The sequence below is a fragment of the Pongo pygmaeus genome, chromosome 10, assembly GCF_028885625.2.
Source record: "Pongo pygmaeus isolate AG05252 chromosome 10, NHGRI_mPonPyg2-v2.0_pri, whole genome shotgun sequence".
Classification (NCBI taxonomy): Eukaryota; Metazoa; Chordata; class Mammalia; order Primates; family Hominidae; genus Pongo; species Pongo pygmaeus.
The window spans coordinates 6019180-6039708 of record NC_072383.2 but is presented as its reverse complement, the minus strand read 5'-3'; the positions used below and the strand labels follow the sequence as shown (position 1 = coordinate 6039708).

General features: G+C 42.3%; 2 protein-coding genes across 3 annotated transcripts in view; both read left to right on the top strand.

Annotated features, from left to right (window-relative positions):
- VWF (von Willebrand factor) overlaps positions 1–15217 on the top strand; it is a 175656-nt gene extending 160439 nt beyond the window's left edge. The window contains exons 48-52 of the mRNA XM_054442726.1: positions 10498–10596; positions 11574–11702; positions 12209–12248; positions 14212–14309; positions 14890–15217. Of these exons, the coding sequence (XP_054298701.1) occupies positions 10498–10596; positions 11574–11702; positions 12209–12248; positions 14212–14309; positions 14890–15078 (555 nt within the window). The 3' untranslated portion in view covers positions 15079–15217. The remainder of the gene's footprint in view (positions 1–10497; positions 10597–11573; positions 11703–12208; positions 12249–14211; positions 14310–14889) is intronic.
- A 1804-nt stretch (positions 15218–17021) lies between these two features.
- The window catches only part of ANO2 (anoctamin 2), a 395453-nt gene continuing 391945 nt past the window's right edge, over positions 17022–20529 (top strand). Inside the window, exons 1-2 of one of the 2 annotated variants that reach the window (XM_054444249.2) lie at positions 17022–17367; positions 17826–17903. In XM_054444249.2, coding sequence (XP_054300224.1) covers positions 17894–17903 — 10 coding nt within the window. In that variant the 5' untranslated portion in view covers positions 17022–17367; positions 17826–17893. Of the gene's footprint in view, positions 17368–17825; positions 17904–18792; positions 18865–20529 lie in introns of those variants that run through there. The other variant, XM_054444248.1, reaches the window with a different exon arrangement.

Genomic DNA, 20529 nt, shown 5'->3' with positions numbered 1-20529 from the left:
TGTCTGGGTGCTCCAAATTGACTTGGTGATTCATAATAGAAAAGCCTCAGGACCCCAATGAATGGATCGCTGAGTGATGATCACTAAATGTGGCAAAATGAGAAAAAGAATGACAACAGAGTTGGTTTCTCACAGAACTGAATTGATTCTTTAAAAAATTCTGGGATTATATGATTACGTTCTGTTTTTTGGGGGTACGAAGGTGGAAAGGGTCAAAAGAACTTTAATTTTTTTTCTTCTGAAAGCAACGCTAATAATAATTTTTAGGGAATGATGAGACAGTGGATGGTAGCTTGGTAGCTTTTTGTATGTATGTATGTATTTATTTTTAGACAGAGTCTTTCTCTGTCGCCCAGGCTGGAGTGCAATGGTGCGATCTCGGCTCACTGCAAGCCCCGCCTCCCGGGTTCACGCCATTCTCCTGCCTCAGCCTCCCGAGTAGCTGGGACTACAGGCACCCACCGCCATGCCCAGCTAATTTTTTTTATTTTTGTATTTTTAGTAGAGACGGGGTTTCACCGTGTTAGCCAGGATGGTCTCAATCTCCTGACCTTGTGATCCGCCCACCTCGGCCTCCCAAAGTGCTGGGATTACAGGTGTGAGCCACTGTGCCTGGCTGCTTTTTGGTTTTTATTTTATTAAAATTGTTTAAAACACTCTTACTTTGCAAAATAAAAAGTTGCCAACCCTGTTTTTCTCCCAGTCCTGCTGTCTCGAAGCTGCTTCTTTGTCCGATGCAGATATAAATAAGGCGCTCTTACCTTATGTCACTGTCAACAAGTCCCTAGCTGCACTGAGCTATGATTGCACCACTTGCACTCCAGCCTGGGTGACAGAGCGAGACCTTGTCTCAAAAACTAAACAAAACAAACAAGAAAACAAGTTCCTAGCTGAACTTATCTCCTCTGTGAGTGCAGGGGTGCCAATTAGGGGCCAGGTGCTGGGGATACAAGAGAACAGCAGGGACACAATTTGCAACTTACCGTGCTTCTCAGGGAGAAGTTTTTTCCAGCATTGTATGGGAGTTCCGGTTACTTCCTCACCAATGCTTGGTATTGTCATGCTTTTCAATTTTAGCCATTGTGAAGTGATATCTTCTAGGATTTTTTCCTTACTGCTTCTCTAATTTCAGAATCTTCTAGTATTTTAAATTTGCATTTCTCTGTTGGCTAATGATATAGAGCATCTTACATACTTATTGGCCATATCATCTTTTGTGACGTGTTTGTTCAAGCTTTTGGCCATTTTTAAATTGGGTTGTTTGCCCTTTAATGATTGATTATGAGTTTTTTTCTGTATTTTGGATACTAGTCCTTTATAAGGTATCTAATGAAATATTCTCTTTCAGCCAGTGGCTCAGCTTTTATTTTTCTTAATTGTGTCTTTTGAAGATCAGAAGTTTAATTTTGATAAATTTCAGTTTATAGATGTTTTTCTTTTACGGTTAGTGCTTTTTATGTTTTTGTTTAAGAAGTTTTTGTCCATTCTAAGGTCATGAAGATTGTATCCTATGTTTTCTTTTAGAAGTATTATAGTTTAGTTTTACATTTATGTCTATGATCCATGAGGAATTACATTTTAAATATGGTATAAAGTAGGGGTCTCCCATATGGCTATCCAGTGGGTCCAGCACCATTTGTTGAAAGATGATCCTTTCCTCATTGAATTATGTCGGTGCCTTTGTAAAAAATGAATTGCCGGCCAGGTGTGGTGGCTCACGCCTGTAATCCCAGCACTTTGGGAGGCTGAGGCAGGCGGATCACCAGGTCAAGAGATCGAGACCATCGTGGCTAACATGGTGAAACCCCTTCTCTACTAAAAATACAAAAATTAGCTGGGTGTGATGGCAGGTGCCTGTAATCCCAGCTACTCAGGAGGCTGAGGCAGGAGAATCACTTGAACCTGGGGGGCAGAGGCTGCAGTGAGCTGAGATCGCGCCACTGTACTCCAGCCTGGCGACAGAGCGAGACTCTGTCTCAAAAAAAAAAAAGAATTGCCTGTGTATGTATGGATCAATTGCTAGGCTCTTTTTTTTCTGATCCTTTAATTTGTCTATCCTTATGGTCACACCACTGTCTTGATTACTGTAACTTTATGGTTAGCCTTGAAATTAGATAATTTAAGTTCTTCAACTTTGCTGTTTTTCAAGATTGTTTTGGGTATTTAATGTCCTTTCAATTTCTATATAAATTTAGAGTCATTTTGTTAATTTTTATTAAAAAAATGTTTAAAGTGTGCTGGATTATATTGAATCTATAGGTTAATCTGGAGAGAAAGGATGTCTAGACAATGTTGAGTTTTTCAATCTATGAACATAGTATATCTCTTCAATTATTTAGGTCTTGCTCTCAGTCTGTGCTGCTATAACACAATACCTGAGATTGGGTAATTTGTAAAGAACAGAAATTATTTTTTTCACTGTTCTGGAGGTCCAAGATTAAGGTACCAGCAGATTTTATGTCTGATGATGGCCTTTTCCTCATAGGCAGTGCTTTCTCATGGCATCCACGTGTGGCAGAAGGTGGAAAGGCAGAAGGCACTAGGGCATTCCCTTTGACTTTTTTTTTTAAATAACAGCACAAATTCACTCAGGCGAGTGGAGCCCTCATGACTTAATCACTTAGGCCCCATCTCTTAATATCATCAGTTGGGGGTTTAAATCCCAACATAGGAATTTTGCTATGTGTGTGAGGGACACACACATTCACATCTTAGCAGTCTTCTTTAATTTTTCTCTGCAATGATTTTTTTTGTGTAGATGCAGAAATTTTGTTACACTTATTACCTAGTATTTAAAGTTTTTGGACGATATTGCAAATGGAAGTTTTTTTTAAATTTTATGTCTTGTTTGTTGCTTTTATAAAGTTAGTTTTTATATTTTGATCTTGTATTCTTCAGCCTTGCTAAATACACTTATTAGTTGTAGCAATAGTGTTTTTTTTTTTTTTTTGAGGGGGCAGATTCCTAAGGATTTTCTTCATAAACAGTTATGACATCTTCAAATAAAGACAGCTTTTACTTCTTCCTTTGAAATCTTTATACATTCTGTTCTGTTTTTCTTGCTTATCAAACTGGCTAATATAATCAGTACAACATTGAATAGAACTGATGGGAATATTTTCTTTCTGGTCTTAGAGGGAATTAATTCATTAAGTGTGATATAGTTGTATGTTCAACAGCAGCAGTGCCCAGCCTTTTTGGCACCAGGGACCAGTTTCGTGGAAGACAGTTTTTCCATCGACTAGGGTCAGGGGGATGGTTTTAGGATGAGTCAAATGCATTATGTTTATTACGTACCTTATTTCTATTATTATTATATTGTAACATATAATGAAATAATTATATAACTCCCATAAGGTAGAATCAGTGGGAGTCCTGAGCTGGTTTTCCTGCAGCTAGATAGTCCCATCTAGGGGTGATGGGAGACAGTGACAGATCAACAGGCATTAGATTCCCATAAGGAGCACGCAACCTGGATCCTTCGCGTGCGCAGTTCACAGTAGGGTTTGGTTTGGGCTCCTGTGAGAATCTCATGCCAGCTGCTGATCTGACAGGAGGCAGAGCTCAGTTGGTAATGTGAGTGATGGGGAGCGGCTGTAGATACAGATGAAGCTTCACTCATTGGCCCGCTGCTCACCTCCTGCTGTGCAGCCCAGTTCCTAACAGGCCACGGACCGGACTGGTACTGGGGCCACCTGTCCTATAGCATATTGAAGAAGTTCTCGTCTATATTTTTAGTACTGAGAGTTTCTACAATGAATTGGTTTTAAATTTGGTCAGACAGTTTTGCTGTATATTTTAAGATGACCGTATGGTTCCCCCTTAATTCTGTTAACATGAGGGACTGCATGGATTGATTTCAAATGGTGAGCCAACCTTTCATTCTTTTGATGAGTCCCCTTTCTTCATGATGTGTTATCCTGTTTCACATCTACTGCTAGATCCATTTGCTCATATTTTGTTAAAGATTTTAATGTGTAAGTTAAAAGTGATAGGTTTCTAATTTTCTTCTCTTTAATGCTTTTGTTAGATTTTGATGTCGGGGTTATGCTACATCCAACAAAATATGGTAGTGTTTTCTGAAGAGCTTATATAAAATTGGTATTATTTCTTCCTAAAATGCTTGGCAGATTTCATCAGTGAAGCTTACTAGACTTGAAGCTTTTCATGTGGAAAAGTTTTATATATAAAATTCAACTTTTAAAATAAAAAAACAGATTTTCTTTTTTTTCTTGAATTAGTTCGGTAAATCAGTTTTTCATGGAACTTATCCATGTATTTAAGTTGGTCAAATTTAGTTGCACAAAGTTGTTTATAACATTTCCTTATTATACTTCTAATATCTGTGGAATCTGCAATTGTAAACCTTCTATTATTTCTAATATTGATAATTTGTTTCTTTTTATTTTCTTGATTAATCTAGCTAGAGATTTTCTTTGACTAATTTGTCTATTATATATTATTATTATATTATATATTATTATATTATTATTAATCTTTCAAAGATCCAACTTTTGCCTTTGTTGTTTTACTTTTTATATTTTTCTTTTCTATTTTATTGATTTGTGCCCTTATTTTTATTATGTCGTGTCATTTAATGACTGGGTCTAATTTGCTCTTCTTTTACTAGCATCTTAATATGGAAGCTTAGCTCATGGTTTTCTAATATAAAATTTAAAATATAAATTTTCCTTCAAGATCTGTTTTTGCTGTACTCCTCAGATTTTGATGTATTGTTTTTTTATTACCTCTGGTTAAAAATAGTTATTTTTTGATCCATGGGTTATTTAAAAGTATTTTATTTAATTTCCAAATATGGTGGTGTGTTTTTCAATACTTTATTGTTGCTAATTTCGATATAGTTTCATTATATTGAAATTGGTCATAGAATATAATCTCTAAGATTTCAAAATCTGACATTTATTTACTTTTTTATCTAGTCAGTCTCTGTTTATCCATGTTTACATTTTTATGGCCCACAATTTGGTCTATCTTTGTGAATATTCCATGTGCATTTGAGAAGAATGTGTGCTCTGCAATTTTGGAATGTAATAGTTTATTATTTCCCACTAGGTCATATTGGTTCTTATAGTTTTCCAAATCCTCTATGTCTTCATTTGTCTTTTTCCTACTTGTTTTTATCAATTACTGAGAGAACGTAAAAAGCACTGACTAAGATTGTGGATTAGCCTATTTCTCCCTTTAGTTCTATCCATTTTTGCTTCATATATTATGAAGCTCTGTAGATACATACATGTTTAGCATTCTTATGTCTTGATGAATCTATTTTTTTGTCATTATCAAATAACCTCCTTTATTTTTTATTTATTTATTTTTTGAGATAGGATCTCACTCTGTCGCTCAGGCCTGGAGTGAAGTGGCACAATCATGGCTCACTACAGCCTTGACCTCCCAGGCTCAGGTGATTCTCCCACCTCAGCCTCCCACCTAGCTGGGACTAGAGGTGCTTGCCACCGTGTCCAACTAATTTTTTATAGAGATGGAGTTTTGCTATGTTGCCCAGGCTGGTCATGAATTCCTAGGCTCAAGCGATCCTCCCACCTCAGCCTCCCAAAATGCTGGATTACAGGTGTGAGCCACCGCACCCAGCCACCTCCTTTATTTTTGGTAACATTCCTCATCTTAAGCTGTCTCTAGTCCTATCTAAGCTTGGCAACAATGGACCAAGATAACAAACTAAGAATTACAGTCAGTTATTCACTCATTCAACATATATGGCATCTACTATCATTTATCCAAGCAGAGGGATCAAATTAGTGAAAGAAAACAGGTAAAAATCCTTTCCCTGCTTCCCTTAAGTGAAGAGTAATCTTTTATGTTTATTTATTTATTTTTTGAGACAGGGTCTCACCCTGTCTTCCAGGCTGGAGTGCAGTGGTGTGATCATGGCTCACTGCAGTCTTGACCTCCTGGGCTCAGGTGATCCTCCCATCTCAGCCTCCCAGGTAGCTGAGACTACAATTGTGCACCACCACGCCTAACTGATTTTTTGTATTTTTTGTAGAGATGGGGTTTTGCCATGTTTCACAGGCTGGTCACAAACTCTCGGGCTCAAGTGATCTTCCCGTCTGGGCTTCCCAAAGTGCTGATGTTACGGGCATGAAGCCACCACACTAGCCTTGTTTGGTATTAATACACCTATATCAACTTTCTTATTTTGACTAATTTGTCTATTACACCTTTCTTTTCAACCTATCTATCTAAATTAAAAGCGCATCTCTTGAAAACAACATACTAATTGAGTTTTGCTTTTTAAAATCTAAAGGTAACAATCTCCATTTAATGTAATTATTGATATGGTTGGGGTTAAATCTATTCTTTTGTTATTCATTTTATCTGCTGTCGTCTTTGTTATTTGTTCTGTTGTTAATTCTTTTTTGTCTTTTGGTTCAATTGCGTTTTTCTTTTTTTTCTTTTTTTTAGTATTATATCTCTCTATTGGCCCTTTCATTGTATTTCTTTATATTACTATTTTAGTGGTTGCTCTAGACTTATCACAGTACACTTTGATTGAATAACATTTCATGTGCAATGTACTTTTTCCATAATTTGTACGTTTGTTGTCATGTAGTTTACTTCTACATAAGAAGAGATAAATTCCACAAGGTATTGCTATTATTTTTGCTTTAAACAGTCATTTGTCTTATATAGAATTTAAAAGGTGAACTGAAAGTGATGATTTATATTTACCTACATATTTATAATTTTCAGTGCTCTTCCTTCTTATATATCTGAATTTCCATATCATATCATTTCCCTTCAGCCTAAAGAACTTCTTTTAGTGCAAGGCTGGATGACAGCACATTTCTCAGATTTCATTTATCTGAAAATGTCTCTATTCTGCCTTCATTTACATATTCATGAATATAGAATTCTAGGTTGGCCGGTTTGTTTTTAAATTTCATCACTTTAAGTATATTTCATAGTCTTTTGGCTTGTGTTATTTCTGATGACCAGTCAGCCGCCATTTTTATTGTTGTTTTCCTGTATGCATTTCCCCCCTTCTATTGGATGCTTTAACAGTTTTTCTTTAGTTTTCAGAAGCTTGAGTATATGCTTTTGTGTAATTTTCTTCCTACCTTTTCGATTTTGGATTCATAGTTTCCTGGATTTGTGGGTTGATTTTCTGATCAAATTGAGAAAAAATTCAGTTATTATTTCTTTAATTTTTTTCTGTTTCATTTTATTTTCCTGTCTTTCTGAAACTCTAATTACACGTACATTCATGTGTTGCTTAACAATGGAGATATGTTCTAAGAAATGCATCGTTAGGTTATATCTGTTGTGCAAAGATCATAGAGTGCACATATACAAATCCAGATGGTATAGTCTACTACACAACTAGGTTATATGGTATAACCTGTTACTCCCAGGTGACAAAGCTGTATGGCATGTTACTGTGCTGAATACTGTAGGCAACCGTAACACAATGATTAGCATTTGTATATCTAAACACATGTAAACATAGAAAAGGTACAGTAAAAAATATATAAAGGATAAAAATGATATACCTGTATAGGGCACTTACCAAGGATGGAGCTTATAGGACTGGAATCTGCTCTGGGTGAGTCAGAGAGTGAGTGGTGGGTCAATGCGAAGACCTAGGACATTGCTATAGTCTATAAACATTGTACGCTTAGGCTACCCTAAATTTACTAAAAAATATTTTTCTTTCTTCAATAATAAATTAACTTTAGCTCACTGTAACTTTTTTACTTATAAAGTTTTAAAATTTTAAAAGCTTTTTGATTCTTGTAATAACACTTAGCTTAAAACACAAACACATTGTACAGCTGTACAAAAATATTTTTTCTTTATAACCTTATTCTACAAGCTTTTTCCTATTTTTGAAATTTTTAATTTGTTTAACTTCTTTTTTTTTTTCGAGACAGGGTCTCATTCTGTCACCCAGGCTGGAGTGCAGAGGCATTATCATAGCTCATTGCAGCTTAAACTCCTGGGATCAACTGATCCTCCTGCCTCAGCCTCCCAAACAGGTGGAGCTATAGGCATTTTTTTATCTTTAAACTTTTTTGTTAAAAATGAAAACTCAGCACGCACAGTAGTCTAGGCCTACACAGGGCTGGAATAATCAATATCAGCCTTCTGCCTCCACATCTTGTTCCACTGGAAAGTCTTCAGGGGAAATAACACTCATGGAGATGTCGTCTTCTGTGATAACAATGCCTTCGTCTGGAATACTCCTGCAGGACCTACGTGAGGCTGTTTTACAGTTAACTTTTTATATTTTTAATAAATAGAAGGAGTATCTCTAAAGTATTGATAAACCAGTAACATATATTATCATCAAGTACATAATTGTATGTGCTATACTTTTACATGACTGGCAGCACAGTAGGTTTGTTTACACCTGCATCACCACGAACGTGTGAGTAATGTGTTGTGCTATGAAGGCACTAGGTGATAGGAATTTTTCTGTTCCATTATAATTTTATGGGATCATTGTCATACATGCAGTCTGTTGTTGACTGAAACATTGTTTTTTGGCTCATGACTATATATTATTAAACCATTGATACTATTCCACTGGTCCCTGGGGCTCCATATTTATATTTTTTACATCTTTATTCCTCTCTATGCTTCAGTTTGGGTAATTTCTATTGATCTGTCTTAAAATTAAAGGATCTTTTATTTTCTTGTATCCTGTCTGCAGTTAATCCAATCCAGTGAATTTTTGATTTAGAGTATTGTGTTTTCTAGTTCTAAGATTTCCATTTGATTTTTTTTCTAAAGTTTCCAGATTGTTCCTAAAATTCCCTGTCTATTTTTCCATTATATCCGTCATTTCTTCTAGAGTCTTTAACGTATTTATCATAGTTATTTTAAAGTTCCTCCCTGCTAATTGCAATATTGGGGCCATTTCTGTGTCTGTTTATATTAAGTGGTAATTCTCTTGGTATAGATCAAATTTTTTTCTTTGCATGAAATTTTTTTTTTACTGTGTATTAGACATTGGTGGAAGATATGTTGAAGAGACTCTTCTGCTGTTTCTTTATAATAAAGGTTAAAGTTTGGTTCTAGAATGTGGTTAGATTATTGGTGGTTCATTTTGAACTACCAATTTTTAAAGTCTTGATTTTTAAACTACATTAGGGAAGGTCTATTTCAGTGTTTTTCTTAGCCCTAGGCTGAATATTTTAGTCCTGAGACACAGTGTTTACTCTGAAGGCTTGTCCCTTATGAAGTTCCGGTAGAAACCCAGGTGTTTACCTAGCCCCTCCAACTTGTTAGAATTCAGATGGCAAACTCTGTCCCGTGTGGTGTGCGGCAACTGAAATTTCTGCTCAGGTCTTTGAGCTTTCCAGCTGTTGTTTTGTCTCTGGGCTCCTTGTAGGCTCTCCTATAGATGTATAATTAAGGGATCAACCAAGGAGTTCAGAGGAGTTTATATGCAGATTTAGGGGCTTCTTCTTTCTGACTTCCTCTTTTCTGACGTTTTCCCTTCAGTTTCCAGCTATTCTAGCAGTTCCAAACTCTGTCTGCTGAGTCCTCAGGCAAATACAACTACAGTTTTCTGCTTGAATTCTGGCTGTCCAGTGCCATACAGACGGCCCTCATGGGAAAAGCCATTTAAACATAAATCTTGTCCATTATGGTTCCTTTTTTCAAGGATGAAATAATCTAGACTTTATTCTTGATTTTGGTCTTCTTCTAGTGCTTTTGAACAGTTGCTTTAAATATTTCGTCAATTGTTTATAATCATCATCTGCAGGAAGGTTAGTCCAATACAAGCCACTGTGCCATAACTAGAGTCAGAACTTCATCAAAAGTTTCTAAGCTGAGGAGTGACAAGAGTAGACGTAGGCTTTAAGAAAGTCATTCTGGCAGATGTGTGGTAACCTGTAGCAGGGGAGCAAGAATGAAGGTAGGAAGACAAAATAAGACTATTACCAGAGTCCCTGGTAGATGATGGTTATTTAGACTCGATGATGAAAGAGGAGACTGGTCATGACAAGCAATGGATCAGTTTGAGATACATTTTTGGCAAGATTTGGTGATAAGCAGAGGATGAGAAAAAAGGGGAAGTCAAGGATAACTCTCAGATTTCTTGTTTGAAAGACTGGGTGATTAACACCACTTACCAAAATAAGGAATACCAGAGAAGGATGAGATTTGGGGCAAAAATCAAATTTCCTTTTGGATGCAAGTCTCAAGATGACAATAAAATAATTGTCCAGTAAACAATTGAATTTGTAAGTCTGAAGCTCAGGGAAAAGGTCTCATTTACTAGGTCTGGCTGCTACAACCTGAGTGAGATGTTCACATGCAGAGGGAAGGAATGCTACCTAGGGGATTGAGAACTGACAAAAGCTGGTTGGAGTTGGATGTTGACTTTCTGAATTCTAGGTGAAACTACTGGATAGGAGAGATGAGAGGCCAGCAAAATAAGCCTACTTATAATTGGGATGTTTTAAGGAGGTTAACTGTGGCTGCTTTTTCCCCCTCTGGATACAGGGTTACAAGGAAGAAGATAACACAGGTGAATGTTGTGGGAGATGTTTGCCTACCGCTTGCACCATTCAGCTAAGAGGAGGACAGATCATGACACTGAAGGTAGGAGTAAGCGGAACGCAGGGCTCTCTCACATATCACCATCTTGCTTCCTTTTTTGGAAATTTTTCTTCAAGAAAGAGGGGCTAAGTTTGGTTCAGTATTGGCTTCTTTTTCTACTTCTTTCTGATTATATAAAGACAAGATAGATGACTTACTGCAGGCACAGAATTTTCTCTTTTATTTAGTTATTTTGTTGCTCTTCTTGACAAGAGTGTACTTGGTGTAGGGCCTCACGATTTGGAGTTGATCTTTTTTTTTTCTCTTTTTTGAGATGGAGTCTCGCCCTGTTGCCAGGCTGGAGTGCAATGTCACGATCTCGGCTCACTGCAACCTCCGCCTCCCGGGTTCAACTGATTTCCCTGTCTCAGCTTCCTGAGTAGCTGGGACTACAGGCACGCGCCACCACGCCCAGCTAATTTTTGTAGTTTTAGTAGAGACGGGGTTTCACCATGATGGCCAGGATGGTCTCGATCTCTTGACCTCGTGATCCACCTGCCTCGGCCTCCCAAAGTGCTGGGATTACAGGTGTGAGCCACCGTGCCTGGCCTGGAGGTGGTTGATCTTTAAGATTTTCTCTAGCCTTGGGAGTCTGTAAGACTGGACAGGCCATCAGGGTGAAACAAACTCTGATCTATGAAGTCCGGACTAGCTGGTGGGTCTGGGAGGTAGTGCCCTTGGTTCATCTCTAGTTCAGTTATCAACTAGCCAGTTTGCTGTTGCTATATCTTAATCCTTCAAGCATTTAACTGGTCAGAAGAGTCTACATAGCAGCCCTGTTCATAGGATACAAGCTTTAAAACTGGGACTTCACTTCTGGTCTGTGTTCTGGGTGTGGGGGCTTTATTATACACTGTCTTGTTCTTGTTTCATGGTTCTCCAGATTGTTTCATCAACTCCATGGAGTCAAGCTCATGGTTTGAAGTGGCTTTGTGAACCAAACACTGTCTCTGACTTTACCCACTCCTCTTTCCTTCCAGCGTGATGAGACACTCCAGGATGGCTGTGATACTCACTTCTGCAAGGTCAATGAGAGAGGAGAGTACTTCTGGGAGAAGAGGGTCACAGGCTGCCCGCCCTTTGATGAACACAAGTGTCTGGCTGAGGGAGTGAGTACTCATCCTGCTTTCCTCTTTACTGCCTCAATCTCTAAGAACAAGATCCTTCTGAATAGCGTGCATCCCAGCTCTGGCATAATTTCTCAGTGTCTGAGGCACATCTCTGGCCTAGTTGAAGAATCAGATTACTAAATCAAAGCCTATGGAGAGATAAAATTCTCTGCAATATAGGATGTTTTTAAAAAATATTTTCCTTAAGGGAGGCTGAGTGTGTGATTCTTGAATAAGAAGATGTGAGATCAAACTGATTTTTAGTCTCCCTGGGAATGAAGATCCTGATGACTCAGTTGGAAGAGAATTCAGAATAATCAAAATTGTTTCAGCCTGGTCAGGTAGGGTGGTCAAGCTGCTCACATTTATGATAGGAAAGCATAGTTTACATCTGGGCACTTAAGCACAGGGCTGTGAGTTCAGAGCTAAAAATTGGCCTGGAGTGACCTGAAAGCTGTCTACTCTGTACTGTTTGTGTCTAACCTGCAATTTTGCTGTTTTCTTAGGGTAAAATTATGAAAATTCCAGGCACCTGCTGTGACACATGTGAGTACATTACTAATATCTTGTCCCTTGAAACACATCAGAGCAAGTCTAGGGGCTCTTTGCAGCTTGCTCCTTGAAACCCATTAGCGAGCCCCGTGACTGTTCTTTGGAGTAAGCTTTATTTCAGAAAGATGTTTCATGACCACTGGTCAGTCATTATGTTCAGTCTTGCAGGGGGCAGCCTCCCCTCCTTCGATGTCATCAGACTGCCCTCTTGAACTCCCTTTTAGATGCCCATGGATCAATCTCTTTTCCCTTTTCCTGCAAACTCCCTCCTGTCTCCAGCTTCTTACGTGTCTTTCCCCTCATAGGATCTTTGATTGCTCATAGTGGTATCCTGGAACAATATGTTCCCTCTCCAACCAAAGCTTCTTGAAGACAGGCACCTTGGATCTATGATCTTGACAGAGTAGACTCTCAACACATACCTATTCATGAGCGTGCTAAAGCTATCTCAAAGAGAAAGCAAAGCCACCAGCTGGCTGACAACAGCCCACATGTGCTGTGGGGGCTGCTCTAAGTTTATCAGCCCCTCTTCTTCACTCTGAGCTCCTCTTGACCTTGTGGTTATGTCCTACTGATTGGTTCTCATTGCTCACAGCAGCAGCTTTGGAGACGAGACACAAATCGGCACATCAGACAGTGTTCTTCCCATACATGCTTGTGTTCATGAGCACAAATAACTTTCAGGATCCCAATGCTAATGCCATAGTTTCTGAATATAGAATTACTTGCCTGGACTGAGATTTTTTGTTTTAAGTTAGGGTTTTCTTTTTTGTCCTGGGTTCACAGGTCCATGCTTGTTTACAGATAGAGAAAGAGTGAAAACATGAATACCTTCAGTGTTCAATCATTCATTCTTGACAGCCCCTGCAATTTCTGTAACCAAATCTCAGATCGAGGAAACACTCTGAAAGCATGTCTTTCTGTGATTCCCATTTGAATGGTTTAAGAATGTGAAGTCAGGAACCATCAGAGAAGAAGAATTCTCTCTAGGCACACTGCATGTGGAATTTGATTAAGAGACTGTTAACCTACAAAACCACCACAAAGGGTCTTTGTTGGTCAGTGCATTCAAGAGTCTTTGAGATCTTTAATAAGGACAATAAGCCAGGCTCAGGGCTTTAAATCCACAGCAACATAGTATAGTATGCTGGTCTAAATGTTGTTGTTTTTTTTTTAAATTCATCCTCTTAATGTAATTGGCAGGCTTTCCCTTTACAATGAAATCATCTGGAAATTAGGAGGCAGACTAATATGTAGTTAGGGTTGATTTAGATTTGGAGCCATCTAAGGACAGAAAACTCCCATTCTTCAGACTGGAATGGTGAGCTGGGATTAAATTTTTGAATTCCCAGTGGGCCAAGTAGAGATTCAGATCTGAATGCCACTAACCCCTGTGTGAAAGGAAACCCATGTCAGCAACCTGGAGTCAGCAGTACCCGAAGAAAGGCCTTCACAAAGGTGCCTAGGGATCTTCTCGGTCCCCAGAGAGGCAGGGTATGCCCTTATATCACCATGACTTTGCCTTTCCTCTTACCCCAAGGCAGGAATGAACAGATAGTAATTATACTTATTGACTACTTCATTGCCCATTAGCTTCTGAATGTAGTTACAAGCACAAGAGGGTTGCTTTAGCCATTTGGTTTTTAGAGTCTACAGTGATATAAAGGCAAGTCTTATTCATTTTACATCACCATAGCACAGTGAATTTAGGCTCTTCCTGCAATTAAAATTGTACCATTAAGTGAGTTAAGTCCAGCAATAACTATATCTCTGCATATTTTGGGCCAGGAACAGCTGAGGTGAACCAGGATAACTGAATTCCCTCCCTGTGGCTGGCTTTGGTTATTTGGTTTCTGTGAAAGGGACCTATTTCCAGCCCAGTGAGGGCACTGGGGCTGAAGAGTGTTCTCTAGAACCCCAGCCAGTCCTCAAGTTTCACCTCTCACCTGTCCTATAGGTGAGGAGCCTGAGTGCAACGACATCACTGCCAGGCTGCAGTATGTCAAGGTGGGAAGCTGTAAGTCCGAAGTAGAGGTGGATATCCACTACTGCCAGGTAAGGGCTCTGCTTCAATAAGGCCTGGGTGCGGAGGGCTGAGCCTCCGTGTTTGGATACCTATCCTTAGTTACATTCTAGAAGGATCTGGAAAATTCGCAGGGAAGAGAAGGGAAATGAACTGGAAGCATTTTTTTTAAAGTAAATATTTTATTGAAGTAACTGAATTTTTGACTCCAGGAGAAAAACAAAAACGGAAGAAAGACTCAACAAATCCTTTACAGAAAATGGAGAGTTATTTATGCAAGATGGGGGCCACAATTCTTGAAGATCAATCAAACATATATAAAAATCTCCTGCATAAAACATGCATAATCAGGCATAAAACATTTTATGCATTAACATGCATAAAAATTGCAGCTACAGGGATGTGGGTATGATATTATTACCATAGAGGAGAGGACATGTCAGACCTATGATCTTCCTTTACAAATTGCCTAGCTGTCCTGGGTGCTTCTGGGTGAGATCAGACCTGCCTTGCTTGGAGGGGGTCAGGGAGAAAGCAGGCTGCCCCAGAGCCCTGCCTAGGCCAGGACTTCCCACCATTGTGAAGCTCCCATCTTCCTCTGCTTTCTTGCAGGGCAAATGTGCCAGCAAAGCCATGTACTCCATTGACATCAACGATGTGCAGGACCAGTGCTCCTGCTGCTCTCCGACACGGACGGAGCCCATGCAGGTGGCCCTGCACTGCACCAACGGCTCTGTTGTGTACCACGAGGTTCTCAATGCCATGGAGTGCAAATGCTCCCCCAGGAAGTGCAGCAAGTGAGGCTGCTGCAGCTGCGTGGGTGCCTGCTGCTGCCTGCCTTGGCCTGACAGACCAGGCCAGAGTGCTGCCAGTTCTCTGCATGTTCTGCTCTTGTGCCCTTCTGAGCCCACAATAAAGGCTGAGCTCTTATCTTGCAAAAGGCTGCTGGTGCACTGTGTCGTAGGACTGAGATGGCAACAGTGGGCAGGGGCTGAGTTCTGAGACCGGTTCTGAGGAAGGAAGCACAGGCCCCATCTGCAAGCCTCCGTGTCAGTGTGAGATACTGCTAGCCTCTGGGGAAAAGTGATGTCTTTGCCTCCAGGGGTGGGAAAGGCATAGCATGGGGTAGGCCTCTTCTGAAACTCAGCACAAAGTAAAAGGGATTTTCCCAGCAGCACTGGATTCTCCATTCTCTGAATGGAGGGGCTTCTGAACATAGCAGAGGGGTGGGTCCTGGAGCCAGGCTCCTGCTGAGATAGATACTATTGTTGTCACATGGCTGGCAGTGTGGAGAAGGTGTCTGACCAAGTGTGCAAGGATTTCTCTGAGCCCGTGGCTCACAGAGTTCCTCTGTACCCATAGTGGCCCCTGTGGGAGGGAGAGGTGCTGAGGACTGATGGGGACCTGGAAACAGGGTGCTGGCAGGTGCAGTAGTGTGGTCCCCCAACTCAGCCTGAGGGCATGAGCCCCAGATTTGGAGGCAGACCTTGCTCAGCTGTGTGGCCTCAAACAAGCCCCTTAGTGGTTCTCAGACTCAGTTTCCTCATTTGGAAAACAGGAATGTTGGTCTCACTCATAAGATGGTGAGGATAAACAACCTCAGCCTAAAATAAGGCCTGCAAGTCCTTAGGTAACTGTAAATTGCTCTATAATCATGTAAGAAGTGGCGAGAATAACAATGGGGAAATCAAGGCTTTCGGTAGGGAATAAGAGACTCTAATGTTAACAGCAGAGCATTAGGGATTTCCTTTGGGGTGAGGGCTGGACCGGCTGGGTTTCTTTCGGGCTTTATGCTTGATGCCAAGGTCCTACGTACTCCAGACATCCTTCAGTGGAAGAGGAAGTGGTGTAGATAACACCAAACATCATCCAGTCCCCAAATCAGTAACTGGTACTGTCACTTGCAATTAGAGATGGTCCTTCCTTAAAATTTATGGAAGAGTTTTCATGTACATGCTGGCAAGGTGGTGGGGACTCTTGCTGGGGAGAATGCCCATGAGAAAGAAGGGGATGTCCTGGATTACAAGAATTTGATGAAGAATTGATTTTCATTCCAAATACTTTTGACACAGGAGAAACTCAGCTCATTGAAAGTACTGGATAATGGAGTCAAAAGGGACTTAGATGTCATCTAGTCCACTGTCCCTCCTCCACTCCTTTACAGGTGATGAAAGCAGATCAGAGAACTCAAGTGACTTGCCAAAGGTCATAACTGCTGGGTGGCAGGGCCAGGTTCAGGACCCAGGTGCCTTGACACCTGGATAAGAACTCCCAGGCCACCTCATCAGAGCCACACGATCCCTGTTGCTTACACTCTTCCCGTGCTGACATGGGGACCAGTGACTGCTGTATCCCTAAGTTTCTACCATTTCTGTAACTGCCTGAGCTTAACCTTAAGCCACATTACAGGAAAATGGCATAGACTATGCTGAGTAGGCTTGGTGGGGAGTTCAGTGGGGCAGAAGGGAGGAAGAATGGATAGAAGTTTTATATAACTACTCAGTAATTCAAAGGTTGCTCTCCATCCATCACCCCACTCTCAACTTTGGGTGGCCTCTAAGGTCTCTCTTGGTAGGAAATCAGATCCAGAGACAGGGAATTAACTGTCACTCTTCTGACTGATCGCCTAACACGCTAGCTGGGGACAAGGTGTTATTGGAGGCATCAACTTCAGAGAAATTCAGCAGGAAGGCTAGCACTGCAGCATAGGTCGTTGATTTTCCAACTGCCTATGTCTTGCTAGCTTGAACTTCTCATGTTTACTGATAGGTCATTTTACCATCAAGAAAAAAGCTGAATTGGAAAACCGCATGTTTTGATTATTTAAAAAAAACCCAAAGCAATGGAAGGGAGCTGAGTAAAAAGGATGCAAGAAGAGAAACTGGTGGGGCTGGTGTGTGTGGAGTGGTGTCTCGGCAGTCTTCTTTTATTTACAGGTATTCCAAAGGCACTGTACCTGGTTTCAGGGACCCTCTTTTTTACTCACCCTCAGACCAGGCAAGACAGACTGCCCCAAAGTGGATGTTTTAAGGGGAGTCTCAAGGAAGGAGTATACAGAGACTAAGAAACTGCTGGAGGGAAAGAAGAAAGGTAATGAATGAAGGAGCAATGGTGACCATTTTTCAATCGTTTGGGAATTGAAAAGACATGATAACGGTCCCTGGAAGTAGACAGGGAGAAAGGGGTTGTTAGGGACAGAAAGGAGCAGAATAGCAGTGTTATGCCACAGACTCCAGGGCAGGCTGCCTGCTTTGGAATCCCAGGATCCTCTTAGAGGCAAGTTACTTGACATTTAACACTGCAGTCCTCACATCTGTAAAATGGGCACACTGCAGTGATTGCCTCATATACTTATTGTTAGGATTAAAATAACTACTGCAGGGAAGGCACTGAGAAGGGTGTTGGGTGGAGAGGAAGTCCTGTAGAAGCATTAGCCGGTAGTATTGCAGTGGATGGAATAAAGCCCTGGTTTGGGACATCACATCTGGTGGTTTTCCTTCTGCTCTGCCCTCGACTGTGGTGTCACTTACTCCCCTTTGCTTCCCCAGGCTCCTTCTCTATGAAGTGGGATCTATCATGACCAGCCTACCTTATCAATATAGGAGAGAAAATCGTCATGCCTGAAGGTCAGTGATCACAAATGGCATACTTGACCTTAACATAGTACTTCTTCATTTTGGGGGTCCATGGTATTAACGAACTTCTTTTACTTCCGTGCATCTTGGAGTTGCAGATTCCATCGTGCAGAAGGGCCCTTTGGAGGTTTTCCCTCCCATCCCCCTGCCCAGGTCCGTGAACTGTCCCGGGGAGATGGCACTCCTCTTGCCCTCTGGGGATGGAGCTTCCATCATCTACGACCTCAACCTTCCTTAACCCTCCTAGCGTCTCATGGGACAGCTCTTATAAAATGGACCCCTCCTCCTGCCTCTGGCAGCCCCTCCTTCTGTTCTGCGGTCCCTTGTGCACCTACTACCTGCCTCTTCTCCCTTTTGTCCTGCTTAACTAGGGGAAGGTGGGGACAGCTGGTCTCCACCTAGGGTCGAGACAGGTGTGGGGGATCTGCCGTCCAGGGGCTCGCCCCCACTCCCGCCCCAGGGCTAACCCCTGGACAGTGGATGACCCTTTGGGGTGGCGGGAAGAAGGCTTTGCTGGCAGGACTGGAAACTGATCAGCCAGACAGTTCATGAGATAATCCGGCTGAATTTTTACACTCGAAGCAGGTTGTGGGGCGTCACCCCGGCTCTGGGGGAGCAGGGAGCGTTTACTGTCTCGCCCCTCAGCCCCACGGACCCGAGTGTGTCCTGGACTCAACCCGGCCGCGGGACCGCGCGCGCTCCATTCTCGACGCCCCGCTCCCAGCGCCCGGGCGCCCAGGGCGCAGCGGGGAGAGCTGGGCTCTGGCTGCGCGGCGCCGGCGGCCGGGAGGGATGGGGGAGGAGGAGGCGGCAGCCGGCGAGAGGCGGGCGCGCCGGGACGGAGCTGAGCCGCGATGGAATTAGCCCCGCGGCGGCATAAGCCTGCCCAGAAGCGCGCGGCCGCGGGCCGGCGGGGTCTGCGTCCACATCATGGCGACTCCCGGGCCGCGCGGTGAGTTTCCCGGCTGGACCCTGGTCCTGGTCGCCCACAGGTGGTAGGAGGGAGGGAGTGAAGGAGGCGGCATCCGAACTCCCACCCTTCGGGATTGGGGACCCCCAAGGGAGCCTGGGCAGGGTGGTGCGGGAAGTTGACCCCGTTTTCCCAGGGTAGGGACTCTGAGGGACGTCTGTGTAATTTCCGAGACTTTTTTTTTTTTTTTTTTTTAAACTCAAGGAGAGGGAAGGTAGGACAACAGAGGTTTGGGGCGGCCGCTTCTCCGTGATTGGTTACCAGTCCCCACCTCTGTGATGTTGCCTCTCCTTGTTACAAGTCCTGGGGACGTTTTAGCCTACAGCATCTGAAAGTAAACAATAAGTAAACAACCAGCCGGAGTGGGTTTAACTCGGCAACAGTCCGCTGAGGACAGAGCAAATTTGACTTTGGCATCCCTGGAGTGGCCTCTCAGTTTCAGAAGTTTCTTCCAGTATCTTACCCAAAACCGCATTCAGGAAGGGTTCCAAGATCAGGCATTTACACCCCAGGCTGCAGGGAAACACAGCTATACCTTCCCTAGGGACTTTTCTTAGAAGAAAAGCAAATTGAGGTGGAGTATGGAGAAGGAAGACGTTATTTTATTGCTTTTGGGCAGGACTGACTTTGCCTGGGACAGGGACTTTGTCGGCTGTTGTGTTTCTAGTAATTCTTGAGACAGGCATCAAGAGGGAGGTGCCCGCTCCTTTGGCATGAACAATGAGCTGAGTGAACTGGGAGGTGGTGTCGGTCACAGTTCTGATACTTTGTGAGCAGATGTGGAGAAATACCACCCCGGGACCGTGTGGAACCTCGTCTGGGGCAGAAGGTCCCACTGAGCGAGGTCAGATCTCAGCCTAAAGGCAGGTGGCAGGTGGAGGGAGGATCTTAGACAAGGTGAAGGTGCTTCCAGAGGACTGTGGTCCTCTTGGCCCTCCACCTGCCGGGCCTTTGTCCTTGGGACCTGGCATCAGAGCCCCTGCCCAGTCTCTCTGTCACCCGGGCTCAGCTGCTGGGCATCCAGGGCTCATTTGCTCCTCTCAGTGTGTCTTAACGTGCACCCGTCATTTCCGGAGCCAAGCACCTGATTCAATCCTTTGCAGCAACTGCTTCTGCTCTCTGAGTTGCCTCTATGTGGGTACCAGAGCCACTCTGCTGGTTGATTGTAGAGGCTGTGTGAGGGGTAAGGGTGGGATCCAAACACACACCTCAAGTTCTAGTCCAGTTTCCAGGTGTGCCATCTCTTCATCTTCCATTGTGGGGCAAGGCTGCAGGGTGAGAGGCATTTGGGCCTACTGGGAAGTGTGTCTATAATTTTCTGTAACAAAGACCTGATTTTCTGGAAAGCTACCCATTCTGTGGACCCCTTCTGTGGGCTGAGAGAAGCCCATCCCACCCTATGTATGACATTGCTAGAGCACATGCATAGCAGGTATTTGGCTGCTAGGGACGGCGTTATTGCCTCTAGTACACAATAGAATCCATCTGTATTGTTTAAAAATTGTTTTAAAAATTTCAGTAGTTTTTAGGGTACAGGATTTTTTTTTTGGTTACACGGATAAGTTCTTTGGTGGTGAATTCTGAGATTTTAGTGCCTCCTTACCCGAGCAGTGTACATTGTGCCCAATATGTAATCTTTTATCCCTT